The 14,296-nt window shown below is 43.1% G+C and overlaps 1 protein-coding gene and 1 long non-coding RNA gene across 3 annotated transcripts in view; both read right to left on the minus strand.

The window, feature by feature from the left end:
• Window positions 1-1,070: 1,070 nt before the first annotated feature.
• PFN2 (profilin 2) lies at window positions 1,071-8,689 on the minus strand. 2 transcript variants are annotated; one of them, XM_034780493.1, is made up of 3 exons: window positions 8,412-8,689; window positions 5,871-6,063; window positions 1,071-2,714 (listed from the first exon to the last, which is right to left on the minus strand). In XM_034780493.1, exons 1-3 carry the CDS (start codon window positions 8,541-8,543, stop codon window positions 2,617-2,619), a joined length of 423 nt encoding a protein of 140 aa, XP_034636384.1. In that variant the 5' UTR covers window positions 8,544-8,689; the 3' UTR covers window positions 1,071-2,616. The 2 variants fall into 2 exon arrangements, with proteins under 2 accessions (XP_034636384.1, XP_034636383.1); XM_034780492.1 differs by having other exon boundaries at window positions 1,071-3,020; window positions 8,412-8,680.
• A 2,360-nt stretch (window positions 8,690-11,049) lies between these two features.
• The window catches only part of LOC117882346, a 33,593-nt gene continuing 30,346 nt past the window's right edge, over window positions 11,050-14,296 (minus strand). The window contains exon 4 of the long non-coding RNA XR_004646998.1: window positions 11,050-12,327. This is a non-coding gene — a long non-coding RNA (uncharacterized LOC117882346). The remainder of the gene's footprint in view (window positions 12,328-14,296) is intronic.

Genomic DNA, 14,296 nt, shown 5'->3' on the forward strand with positions numbered 1-14,296 from the left:
ACACTGGCAATTTACAGCACTGCAACTTTCTCACTCAGGGGAGTGAAAAAACACACCCCTGAGCACAGCAAGTTTCAGCGCTGTAAATCGCCAGTGTAGACAGTGCTCCCAGCACTGGGAGCTACGCCTCTCGTGGAAGTGGTTTTTTAAAGCTCTCTCCCTGCGCTCTGCCGTGACCACACAAGCTATGTTAAAGCTTTAGCATTGTCAGTGTAGACTAGCCCTTAGTTAAGATTAGGGTCTCATGGTTTGCCCTTGTTTCCTTCCTTGGATACTTGCAGAGATAATTCCTATATCCTCAAAGTGCACTATGTTTAGAAGTAGCCATCATGCCCAGTACCAATGTAGCTGGTGTCCTGAGGACTGGCTGGCAGAATTTGTGCACAGTGATCAGTCAAGACCATGTGAAAGACTTGTTGGGTTTGAAGCTGGTTAACTAGCTGGGTGCTAAACTGTTTGACATGTTTTCTCCAAGAGCAGTGTGGATTTGTACAAGAGGGTTAGCTCTTATACTAGTACAGCACTGGTCACATCCAGCCTGTTTTAAAGGAGTGTAGGTTGCAAAAAGTGTTTATGCATTCACATACCATTGAGGCGGCTTGGGTAGAGAATGTTTAAACAGCATCCCTAACAGGAAAGAGAAACTGCCATGAGATCTGCTGGATTAGTGAAGTTAACAACACTAGTTTCCCTTAGTTAAAGTATCGCCTTCTACCATACAAGACGTTTAAGAAGCAAACATGAAGACTATTAGAGCTCTTGCTATGACGTAAGCTCAATAAGTGGTTAAGTCAGTTTAGTGTTCTAAACAGTCATCTTTACAGCAAAAGGACTAGTACATCAGTACAGTAATGCTGTTCCACAAGTTTACAATCCCTGCAGAGCTGAATTACATTTTGAGAAACACACAAACACAAAGTTAGTGCAGTAAGCTACACGATGAAGTATATTGCTTCAGAAAAGTCTGGTGCATAAAAAAGTAACAAGAGTCTGATTTTATTTGGTTGGAATAAATTTATTTCGTCTGTAAACAAGGTGTTTAATAGTTATGGCATTTTTTTAAATGCATATTAAATCAGATGAGTTAGACTGTATCCCAGATGTAAAAGTGCAGGGAAAGAAGTGGACAAATCAGCAACAAGAATTTGTTTAAATCTGTACATTATCCACAAGGCCCAAATAATAGAAGCAAATACAAGAATGTCCCTAAAGTAGTGCCATTCAAAAGAAATCCTTATAGTCAGTTAAAATCCATCTCACAATAGCAACAGTTCATTTTTTTTTTTAAACAATAGTATGGCACAGAATACATATTAAAAAATTAATCACAAGACAGCCAAGTCAGTTATTCCAACCAATACCATCTCCCATTTATTCTTTTGTATACAGAGTTCTGCAGTTCTCTTTAAATGGACATACAAGTTTGTACCGTGCTTGAATGGACAATTTGGTTACACATTTTAGATGACTAGTGCACGAGGCATTTTATTCCACAATTTCTGCAGCAAGGGTGCGGCAGGCCAAATGACTATTTCAAATTTGAAATGGTATCATTTTAACAATTTTAAGCTTATAAACTACCACCCCTCACGCAAACATTGGTATTAGAGCAGCATGTTTCTTTACATTATCAGTTAGATCTGACAGAAAGACTGGAGTACAGGCTACCAGTATATAGCTGAAGATGGCAGTTTTCCACAATGACCCTGTAGTTTCATATAAAACCCCAAGCTGCAAATTAAAAATTGGTCCTATGAAAAACTGAAATCGGACACACTCCAGATGGTTATGTTGGGATATCTAATGTCCATAATGGCAGCTTTTTATAATTCAACTACAGAACTGGAGCTGGCAAAAAAAAAAAAAAAAAAGTGCCTGAGCTATTGCAATGATGGAATGTCCCTAGGTATTTATTCAGGACAGTGGTTGTAAGATCACAAAGAAAACGCATCTACATCTTTTGATAGTTTTGCAGTTGCACCCATTAAGCAGTGTGTGCTTCAGACACTATGAAGAGTTTTGTAAGTTTACAGTGAAGTGCAACAACAAAACTAATGAAACACAATAGCTTTTGAGCGCAAATTGGTTAAACAAACCAGGCACTGTATAAAAATAGGTGGAAGCAAACAAAATGTGGATGAAAGAGTGGACAAGGAGAGAAGTAAAGATATGCATGCACTTCCCCCCCGCAACCATGCTCTACAAAAGGAAGACTAAATGAGCTGTGTAATTGCTCAAAGTGCTGAAGAGACATTGATCAAATTAGATTGTACAATCGGCACCTTGTTTAGTGTTTAAATTATTTTAGTTGTCAATATCGTATTAATTGCTAAGACAAAGCAAAGCCTAGACTTGGCATTCTTCCCTTCCTAAAACATTTTTCAAGGTATCATGCATATCATTTTTATGCTGAGAAAATGGTGCCAGATATGGGACTTGATTACATACAGTGGTTAACATACAAATGAACACGAGGGTAACTGGAATCATGATATTAGAAAAAATGGATAAATAAAAAAACAAAACATAAAACAACTACCATCTACAGTCTGGTAGCACAGTGAACATAACTGGTTGGTGATGAAGACAGTTGCTAGGTGGATGGGGAGAGGCTGCTTAGATGTCAGACCTCCTCAGGTATAAAGCCAGTTCATATGCTTTCTTGTTCAGTGTCCCTCCATGGACACCTTCCTTTCCCATAACTATAACCAATGCTGGAGTACACAATGAAACAAAACAGAAATGAACAGAATTAAAGAAAAAAACACCTTTCCCCACCAACAAAGGGATACAAAGGAGACACAGGTTCATACCCCATCATCCTGCATTGCTAATAAAGTTTCCAGAATGTAAGGTTTAAAGCTCACTGCCAGGAAAGTTTAATAGCAATTTTCCCCTAATACTTAACAGTCTGCCTAGCAACTAGAACCCAGAGTCTCTCAAGTATTTTGCCATTGAGTATGCCTTCTTATTCAATCCGCCTCCATGGACCCCTTCTTTGCCCATTACAAAGACCAAGACTGAAAGAGAAAAGAAAAAAAAAGAGGTTTTAAAGCAGTGTGTTAGACAAGGAAATAATGCAAGTTTTAATCAGACATTGCAATAAGTACACAAATTCAAGTTTTAATGGTTGGATATTAAGCTGGCTTTACAAGAGGTTTCTAAAGTATAGATGTAGACAGGGTTGGGAGAGAGTATCCTCCATGACTTCAGAGATGGAGAAGTTGTGTGCTAGCCATAAGACTTTGCAAAAAACCTGAACATATGCTGTAACTTCCATTTTAAAGATAAATTTTATCATGGTGCATGTTACCGTCTGCCCTCTCTGACCAGGAAACCCTGGGTACATCTTATAAGGTAGACAAAGTAATGATGTTAAAAAGGAGAAAGGTAGCAATGTCAGTACACATAGGAGATTCTAGTATTTTTAGACTAGAGATTAAAGTTCAGAGTGGTAATGGGTACATTCCAACTTTACCAAGTATGTTTTGTTTGGCAGTTTATTGGTAAACTTTAAGTAACTTTTAAGCAGAAGTCTGTGTTTATGACACTACTGTAAGAGTAAACCAACAACTCAGGCCTGGTCTATACTACCCGCCTGAATCGGCGGGTAGAAATCGACCTCTCGGGGATCGATTTATCGCGTCCCGTTGGGACGCGACAATCGATCCCCGAATCGGCGCTCTAACTCCACCAGCGGAGGTGGTAGTAAGCGCCGCCGACAAAAAGCGGCAGAAGTCGATTTTGCCGCCGTCCTCACAACGGGGTAAGTCGGCTGTAATACGTCGAATTCAGCTACGCTATTCACGTAGCTGAATTTGCGTATCTTAAATCGACTCCCCGCTGTAGTGTAGATGTACCCTTAGTTCTGGATGAAATGTTGAGTTCCTCCTTCCATTATAGTGCAATTAGCTTTTTGTATGGAGTAAAGTAATTTTGAGCTGATTTTAAATCTAGTTTCCCCTTTCCCCCCCACAGTAAATTGACTACAAAAATAAATGTTGTTTTACTGCGAAGAGTTTCCTACAGAACTATAGTCAATAGAACATTACATGCCATAAGGCTTTACATGCTAACTGCCAGCAGATGTCACTAGAACAGAGTACATGTAAACTTGGAAGGATTAGATTTTTGTAAGTAAAGTTGGTAGACGTCTATTTCACCATCCACACAAGCCAATGAAAGACTATTTCCATCAATAAATGAAATTTACAGATAGACAAAGTAAGAAATATTATATGAAAATGAATTAAGAGTTTGATATGAGGATATTTTCTTTGTATATTTTGATGTGATGTTGACAATTTGTGTTTTAACATTTATAATACACCTCTACCCCGATATAACGCTGTCCTCAGGAGCCAAAAAATCTTATCACGTTATAGGTGAAACCACGTTATATTGAACTTGCTTTGATCCGACAGAGTGCGCAGCCCTGCCCACCCCGGAGCACTGCTTTACTGCATTATAACACGAATTAGTGTTATATCGGGTTGCGTTATATCGGGGTAGAGGCGTACTATTTTTTTGAATCTACTAACATTAAATAATTCTGTCTCCCCCCATTGTGTGACCCTCCCATAATTTTACACAACTGAACATTTAAATCAATAATTGAAAAAATGCTTCAAAGTAAACACTGAAATTATAAAAAATAAAAATCAAATTATGCCAAGCATAACTACATGTTACAAATTTTGCTTCACAAGAACACTGGCTCATTTTAATTGTGCTTTGAATTAGGAATGGTGAGACAGGAATCACTGCAATATAGATACATTTTGCCTATGTGCGGGTATACAGCAGAACATCACTAAGACCAGATCATAAGGGGACATATCTTAAATAATATAAACTTCAAAATCACTATAGTAAACAATTATCTAGATAGGGATACTATTTTCCTTATAAGGAAAGGAAGAGAATTAGTTACAGTCACAGCCCAAGCAGCACAGAAATCTTTACCTGTTTCATTTGACTGTATTGTTAAAATACTGGTAACATCTCCATAGCCTACGTAAAAATACACAATACAGCAGTGTCTCTGTAGCTCTATATTGTTTATACATTGACCTTGGTCCCTAACATACTCAGTCTACAACAGCTAACAACAGAATGCCTAGATAATATCTTGGATGTCCTCATGTTGCTTGTACCCAAGGTTTTGAGAGAAGTTTCTTTTGGAATGTAGTCTAGCTCCTTGCAAGTAGGGTGTATGTTATAGAAGCTTAGATGAAATGCACAAGTAGTTAGACAAGCTTTATATAAATAGCCTGCAGCTACCCAATTGGACAGAGTTCATTCATTGGCTCAGAATCAGACTTCCAAGGTTTTCAACAGGAAATTGTAAAGAGTTAGTGTAAAACTTATGATTCAAACTAGGTAGTTCCATACAAGAAATTCAAGTCTTTGTGGAAGAAATTTTAATAGAAGTCACTTTAGAGCAAGTTTATGCTGAACAAGAGATTTCAATAGGATATAGTAACATCCACCATCATTATGACCCTATGCTTTGGATTCCAAACATTTTAACTGCAATATACCTAGTGCAAATGAGTGACAGACTAAATTTAATCCAACTGATACACAGGCTACACTAGCTTGTTAAAATCTGTAGGCACAAGTAACCATTTGAAAAAAATAGTTAAATGCCAAACTGTGGTCATTCATCTAGGACTGCTAGATACGGATCTAGTCCTGGAAAATAGGTGGACCACAATTACACCAAGGTTGCATTGTGGAAATTTTAAAAAAATCTTTTTATGCAGATTAATATAAGTAATTTAAAGATTAGAGCCCAGTTTTGAAGGCTGCATTCTTGTTTTGCTAGTTTAAATTTCTGGGGGGGAAAAAAAAAAGTTACAGCTTACCTCGACCAGCTCTGCCTACAGCAACATTGTATGTTGGCTCGCCACCATGACTCTTTGTCCTGATGTCCATTGTGCATTCACTATCAACATACAGGCTATCTCTGATCACAGAGCACTTCTTTGCACCAAGAGTCAGACCGTTGGTGAAGAAACCCTCTCGGTCTTTTCCTACAATCATATCTATTTCTATGGGCTGTTAAAAAAGAAATTCAGTGTTATATAGCAAGCTCTCACAACTACCTTTCACAGAAGACATTGGATTTCATGTACTTTAAATGAAGTAGTTTACAGATTAATTTCCACTCAAAAGAGACTTGTCACCAGCAAAAAGATTTGAAAGGGACACTCAAGCTTCTCCTAAGACAAGACACTTTAGAATCAAGTGTTTTGTTATTCACAGATATATTTTAAATAATTTAGTACCATTTTCAGTGAACACAAGTGCTGTTTTGAGATATTTCAAATATTAAGTTATAGATTAAGTCTGCAATACTGATAAGGCCTAGAAGTTAAATTCCAGTAAATTGTCTTTTTGAAGAAGGCAATGTGATGTCATCAGGCATTTTGCTAACCACAGAGCCATTTATTTTAGTAAGTGAATGAATCAGACTTTTGCTACTTGATAATGAGGTACCAAAAAAGCCTTCAGGACCATGTCTAGATAACAATGATGCAGGTGGGTTCCCAGTCCCATTTGCCTTAACAGCAATTGGTGGGATATCAAACTCCTCCCAGGTCAGCTGCCACAGGTCTCTGAAAGGTCAAATAACAACTATGTTTCTAATGCAAAATGTAGCCAAATTGATGATGCACAACAATGTTCAGCTCTGCCCTTTTCTAGGCAAGGAATGTTACATAATATCATGCCTAAGTTTCAATGACTCAGACAGTAAACTCAGATACATAAAGCCATAGCTCCAGCAAACACATAGGTCTCTCAGTACCCTAAAAAGTGGGGGAGGGGATCACAATGCTAAAGTGACCCCTCTGTGCACAGGTAAATCGTGTTGTCTAGTCCCAGCAGAAGCCCAAGACAGATTGCATTTAGAAAGGGATCAGGCTACATTAACCCCCCCACGCCTTTCACCCACAAAGTCTGTGCCCCTTTCCACTCCCTGCAGCACTGCTTTCAGGATGGAGGAGGAGGAGAAGGTGGGGGTGGGGTGAAGGCAAGACAGGAGCAATGTGCTTTCTAACGGTAAGAAAGCAAGTAAGGAGATGGGAGGCGTTGCCCTCCAGAACTGCACAGTCATAGCAGGCCCTGTGATTTCCAATCACACACCGGGACTCTGCCAAGCCACATCTTAGCAAGGCACAAACACACCTGGGGGAGGGGACCCGGTCAGCAGCTGGAAATCCTCAGGGCACCACTTATTTAACCATATTCAGGAAGGGCCGGGCTGATGGCAGGGCTGGTTTCCCCAGCGGAGCGGTGGCCTGTATGGCTACTCCCCACTGAGATCACATCCCATGAAGGGGTATGATGAGGAAGGGGTGCTGCTGTGGCCATGCAATGAGATCACTTAACGGTGGAGGGGGGGGGAGAAAGCTTTTATGCAGGAGAGCTGCTTTTGCATACCAAGGCTACCAGCAAAGCGGGGCCTAAGGAGAAAAAGGAGAACTGGCAAGCACAGGAGCCACATTGGGGTGGGGGGGGGGAAATCCAACACGAGCCAAGCCCTCCTCTCCTCAGAGAAAGCAGTAACCCCAAATTCCCATGCAGAAGGCAGAGACCTACAGGACGGATTTGCAGGGCGAAGGTGCATCAGTCTGCAGCAAACCGTGCATCATGACACAAGGTTATAATCAAAACATGCAATTCACCACCACCCACCAATATAGGTATGGCCTAAAAGGGCTCCCAATTTAAATAAGTCTTCCCCCGATCCTTAAAGGGTTTCCAAACCCTTCCCCATGGGAGCAGGGCCCTTCCCTTGGAAGATCTGAGCCGTGGGAGGGAAGGGGGCTGTGTTGCAGGAACAGGGATGATTAATACCTCTGAGGAGGACAGACGGGGAGGAAAGGACAGAGAGAAGGAAGGGGGTGGGGGGAAATCAATGGCAGTGCGCCATCTTGGAGATGAAAAACATGTAGCCACCAGCGAGGATTCACGAAAGCCTCCTACGCCGGATACGTAAGTCTGTCCGCAGCAATGAGGCCTGGGCGCAGGGAACCCTACGCCAAGTCTCTCCCGTGCCCGGCCTTTCTCTCCTCCTCCCTCCGCCGCATTGCCGGCTCCGGCTTAGCCCGCGCGGGCAGCTCCCAGCACGGCGCCGCGGCCCGAGCATCCCGGGCGGGGGTGGTGAGCGGGGCCGGTCCCCGGGAAAGCGCCCTGGGGAGCTGCCGGGCCCCACACGGCCCGGGGGGGGGGCTGCAGGGGGTACAGCTGGCGGGGGCGGGACCCCCACTGGCCGCTGCCCGCGGGCGCCAGGAGCGCACGGCGGCGGCTCTTTGCTGCATCACCCCCCAGGCGCGCCGGGTAGGGGCTCGAGCCGGGCCGGGCGGGAGGCTCGCAGCCGGCGCGGGGGCCGCGACCCTTACCGTGATGCTCTGGAAGATGCCCCCGGCCGTCGCGGCCCAGACGTACTTGGCGTCGCAGTAGCCGACAATGGCGGCCTCCTGGCAGCAACCATCGCACATCAGGTTGTCCACGTAGCTCTGCCAGCCGGCCATCGTCTTCGCCTGGCGCAGTCGGGCGGAGGAGCGGAGGGCGGCGGCGGCGGCGGTCTCACACGCGCGCGCGAAGCGGCAGCCGAGCCCTGCAGCGAGCAGCGCGCGCCCGGCCACGGGGAGAGGAGAGGGGGCGGGGCCGCCACCGCCGCGCTGTTGCTGCTGCTCCCCCTCCCCTCGGCCGGGTCTCTCCGAGCCGCCGCAGCAAGAACAGCGGACGGGGGAGGGGTGGGGGAAGAACGCGGAGCAGCTGCGCGAATCCTTCCGCCGCGCGACGGCCCCGGCGGAGGGATACGTTGGGGAAGGGGCAGGGGCAGGCAGGGTGCTGATGGAGGGAGCCGGGGAGATTGGCGGTGGTGGCGACTCGTGGCAGCTGCCTGCAAAGCACGGGGGTGGGGGCGCCTGTCCCCTCGTGCGCTCGCCAGTGGGGTCTGCCTGGCACGGCTCGCGACCCCTGAGCAGCCCGGCCAGCCTGCATGGAAGACAGTCAGTGCGGGTGACGGCTCGGATCAGCCACCTCCCCGGGCAGTGGTTTCCACTTTCCCCCTGCACGGGGTGACAGATGGCGAGCCTGGCACCTGTACTGCAAACGGGTGGCAGAGGAGAGAAGAGCCTTGTTGTGGCACTGATTGCGGTACTGGGGAGGTTGCTCTGAGGTCTTTCTCAGTAGGAGAGATGAGCCTTGCCCAGGAGGCAGCAGGCATCGGTGTGTCTAGCGTTATCTTTGTTACCGGTCAGACCTTTCAGACTAGACAACAAACCTGCCTGGAATCCCAAACATGCTTGTTGGGATTACGGACCAGATTCTTGTTTCAGCTGTTAACCTCGTGCGTATGAGTAACTGCGCTGCATCGAGCCAGTGGATTTACAGCAATGTATCAGCGCAGAATTTAACCTCTATATTTAGTCATTGAGGGAAAGTAGATCATTATTCATTAAACCGTCAATGAAGTAATTGCAAGCTCAAGAGAGTTGCAATGATTTTCTTTGCATATTCCGGAGTAACTGGTTTTAACATAAAATGTGGGGCTTGAAGTTCGCCTATTGAAACTTTGCCTGTTATCACAAAACCAAAGGACGTGAGAGTGGATTGTATGTAAAGATGATGAAAGCTAAATTATTACCTTTTTATTTTGTTATATTTATCTGAGGTTGCTTGTTTCTTATCAGTCTTTTGGAAAACTCAACTCTTTGTCTAGGTGAGATTTCAAAGAGCATATTTCATGCCACAAGAAACATTGAGGAAACATTTTATTTGGAAACAGGCATATTATATAGTAGGATACCCACTCCAGAGTTAAGGTTTCGACTGAGTTTGTATTATTAACTCAATTTTTGCTATCGGCCCCAAAATAAAGGGAAATCCCTAAATAAAGTAGTATTCCCTTTACAATTGATAAGTTAGATCTGCAGTAGAGGTTCAATTTTTCTACCAAATTTGAAGTAAATTAGGCAAGAGATTCCTGAATTATAACTATTTTAACTTCTCTCAACTAAAAAAACCTCCTGTCTGATATTCACCAAAGGTGCATCTGCATTAGTGGTACCAATGGTGCAAACTAGCATACACCACGTCCAGGTGTACCCCCATCTGATGCCCATGCTCTGTCTACCGTAGAGTTTGCAGCATTAGTAGCACTGGTGAAGCTGCATTTTTACTGAAAATTAGGTAAGAGGAAACAGGGCAAAAAAAAAAAAAGGCAGCAAAAATGTACTTTACTAAACTAACCTGTTTGAGATCAAGTCATAGGACAAGAAATCTCTAATACTTTTTATGAGATCTTACTTTGATAAAGGAGAGCGGGAGATATAAAAGTAAGTTTAATGGTTTCATCTGTTCAACTTTTTGGGGAGAAAAGATGCATTCCTGCAGTGCTGCCTTTTACACCCCACCCCCCCTCCTCTGCTAGCCCCCATGCCTCCTGTTGATTTCCTAAGGAACTCACATCTTGTGGAGAAATGGGGAAGAGCATGGAACTGGAGGGAGAGTGGAACACTTGGGAAAGAAGTATGGGGAAGCAAATGGGGAAAAGAAGAAACTACTTATGGATTATAAACAGCAGAGCATATAAGAGGAAGTTTAGAATAGTCAAAAAAAACCATCAAAACTAAGAGATTGGACAGTTTGTTGGAATTTGAAGTGAATTTATTTTGCTGCTGGGTGCTTGTTTTTTTACACTTACTGCTGCATTGTCATCGATTAAAGCACTTTCTTTCTAAAGAGTGCATCCAAAATGGAAGAAAGTTCAAAACTGAAAAGTCTCATTGAGTGAGATTATAGAGGTCCTGGTGGAAGCTTTACATATTTCTTTGGCCAATGCACTAGTCTTCTCAACATATGATGTGACTGTGGAGGGTTATTGTCCTCCTCTTTGATTTACTTCCACAATATAGTCTGTCTCATATTCATCTTTTAATAGTGTCCTTGGGCAGTTTTTTCTCTTTCTTTATAACAAACTTTACTTACAAAAATCTAATCCTTCCAAGTTTACATGTACTCTGTTCTGAGAATGGCAATTACAAACATGAACTGGGATTTTGGTATGCCTGCCTGTGTTCTTTCTATGTATTACTTTAACTCCTTGTTATTCTACACATGCCATGCTTTTTTTTTCAGGTTGCTAAATTATGGGCAAAAGGATGGTAGGATGACTTCCTAGGATCTGTGGAATACTATTGATTCTTTTGGTAGAAAAGGGTGGAAGTCTGAGGACAACTTTATCCTTGTGAAACATGCAGCTGTGCTCTTCTAGGGAGATGGTGCTCAGTTCTGAAATTTTCCTAGATGAGGTGATGGAAACAGAGGGCAGCAGACAGAGGCACAGCAACAGCTACAGGGTGCCCAGCAAAGCAGAAATAAGCACATAGTCAGCAATCCACAGCCCCACCAAACAGACAGCGGAGCCCAGGAGGGTGCCTGAGCCACACATCATAGCTGAGCTGAATCCTAAGGGACACCTGAGCCCCATCAGGCAGGAGTAACCAAGTCCAAGCCCTTTGGTGTGGCATCTCTTTTGGTGTTTGTCTCATATTAGGATCTTTCATTTTGACATCCCATATAGGCTTAGTTTACGGGTGAATGCAAATTCAAGTCCTGTTTTGTACAATACCTTACATTTTTTCACCAGTGTTTGAATGTAAGATAAATCCCAGAATATGCCCTGGAAGAGAAATTCTTTCTAGTTGCAAGAAGCCTATTGATTACATGATCTGAGTATGAATGGTTTTTTTCAGGACCTGTCTTCAGTCACCAGACTGTTAAATTTTCAATTTGTTGGGTCAGAGTCGATCCTTTTTCTATGAGTATAAAATAGGGTCCAGCTCTCTAGGCATCCAGTTTAAAATCTCTGGATTGAAGCTCCATTCTTTCAAGTTTCTCGCATTTTAGTTGAGCCAGCTGGCTCTTATGTTTTGAGATCCTTTGGTGGGGGTTACTTTTATTCGTTTTATGTTTCCATCTGCCCAACAGAACAGCATTGGGGCATTCTTTAAAAAGGCTCAGCTCTTGGCTACTGCTGGCTGGTTCACAATACATTACTGTTTTGATATAGTCCAACTTTGCCAACATATTTGCCACTGACTAGTGGAATTAACTCAAGCAAAGGCAGATTAATCTCCTGTTGATATAGTAAGATTTGTGTGTTGACCCTAACCATGTATCAAAATGGTGGGATCCCCATCTTGTTACACCAACATCTGTTTTAATATTCTCCCTTCGTGATGTTATAAAGGGCAAGTTCAGGTTCCTCTGAGTTTCTATGGGAGAAGTAGTTTCTTCATTATGTTCCTGGAAAAAAAAAAAAGCAGGAATGTTGAGATGGACTGAACAACTGTTCCATGTGGTTTAGATTTCTAATTTTGGTGAGCTTCCCTTAAGATAGGATGACTTTGCTTCCTTGGTATTTGTTAGGACTTGTAGGTGTAATGGGGATTAAGTGGGTATGAGGTTGCTTTTATGTAATTTACTATGAAGCTGTGATTCAAAAACATAGGGATTATGCTGGCTGTGGCCTCTTTCAAATTCCTTCTTTGACTCATCTTTATCAAGGTCAGAAATCTTGTCCAAAACTATCAAAACCTTGATGCGCTCTGTGATAGATAACCTGAACAATAGTGGATCCCATGGAAACTGAAATTTTTGTTGATGAGAGGAATAAAAGGAACCTCTGGATTTGTGGTAAGCATATGGAATAAACTCCATTTTAGATGTTTATGGAGAGAGCTTATTTTGCTTCTTATATTTCAAAGCACAACCATTTTCTTTCTAATGAATGTTTCCCCACTGAATTTTCCTCAGCCGAGAGCTGTTTGCCTTGTGTATTTTCAAACCAGCTGTGGAGCCAAAAATGCCTGCATGTTCCTGCATTTTGTGATGAGTGATGGGATCTAAATTTCCTTTTGGATTTTTTAAAATTTATTTATGCTATTTGTTGGTGTTTGGATTTTTATTTCTGAGTCCCTCTTGGGGGAAGGGGAAAGGTCTGTACCTTTTATGTTTGATAGAATCCTTCAATTTAGAGAGTTGGAAACTCTCATTCAGGAACAGAGCCTCATCCTATCCAGGCTGAAGTCTTTTGTGCTTGAGTTAAGGCAATTGGACTCATTTTCTGGAGCTGGACCAAGGTGTGGTTTTCTGCAGCTCAGGGTGACTAGAAGCAGATGAGATTCCAGATTGCTTCCTTTTAGCAACTTAAACACAGAAGTGGGCTTTTTCTTAGCCTATCTGGCCCATTTCTGAAAGGGTAAGCTTTGACTCACCTTCTCAATGGGCTACACGTCATCATCTGTTGAGTGGTTAGAGGTGGGCTTCACATGGATAGAGGGCTGCCTGGCAGACACACTGGGGTGGTTGTAGTATGAATAGAAAACTCAGATTCCAAGGGTGATAGTAAAGAACTACAGAATGATAGAATGGTAGAACTCCTACCTGGAACTCCCTCACTTTATTAGGGCCAGATATGTTTAAGAGGAACTCCTCTTGAACAGGAGGACCAAGAACTCTATCAACTGATTTTATCTCCAGTAGTCTGAACCAGAGCAGTGGCACATAATATCCTCTTGTGGTCCAGCCTATATAGAGGCCCAGCTGTCATTGCCAGCTAGGAGACAGGGGTGGGCTTAAGGGAGCCACTGCTACTTTGGCAGCCATCTTGGTGCCTCTTTGGCCAGAGGTGGGGAAATTCGGCCACACTCACATTTTTGCTCTAAAAGGCTACACACAGTATTTTCTCAAAGGGCATTATATTTTTTGAGGTATTTGAGAAGCATAGAATATCAGAGAGTCCTGTGGCACCTTATAAACTAACAGGACTCTTTGTCGCTTTTTACAGATCCAGAATAACACGGCTACCCCTCTGATACATAGAATATCAGGGTTGGAAGGGACCTTAGGAGGTCGTCTAGTCCAACCCCCTGCTCAAAGCAGGACCAATCCCCAATTAAAATCAGAAGAATAATCCCTGCTGCGTGTCCCTGAAGGAGCCTCACTAACAGCACTTAGTCTTCACTGCGCTTTCTCTCAGAGGCATGACATATTGGCTCAATGATGCGTGGTGGGGGTGAGGTCTAGAGGGGCTCCTGGTGACTGACAGCTCAGTCTGTCTCATCCCCTAATGTCCATAAATACTGGACCACCATGAGAATGTTAAAATTGCAGTGACAATTAGAATATTACCAATCTTGTCACTAAGACTAGCTGTTTGTAACTTCATGTATTTCTTCATTGATGGACCAAATACTATTTCAGTGGGGTTACA

Source organism: Trachemys scripta, chromosome 9, assembly GCF_013100865.1.
Source record: "Trachemys scripta elegans isolate TJP31775 chromosome 9, CAS_Tse_1.0, whole genome shotgun sequence".
NCBI classification, from domain to species: domain Eukaryota; kingdom Metazoa; phylum Chordata; order Testudines; family Emydidae; genus Trachemys; species Trachemys scripta.

Bases quoted from the DNA above. Each gene is read 5' to 3' on its own strand.
- PFN2 (XM_034780493.1), bottom strand. From the start codon at position 8,543: ATGGCCGGCTGGCAGAGCTACGTGGACAACCTGATGTGCGATGGTTGC. The intron at 6,064-8,411 runs GTAAGGGTCGCG...CTTTTTTAACAG, and splicing joins GCATCTTCCAGAGCATCACG to CCCATAGAAATAGATATGAT. The intron at 2,715-5,870 runs GTAAGCTGTAAC...TGTGTACTCCAG, and splicing joins TGTAGGCAGAGCTGGTCGAG to CATTGGTTATAGTTATGGGA.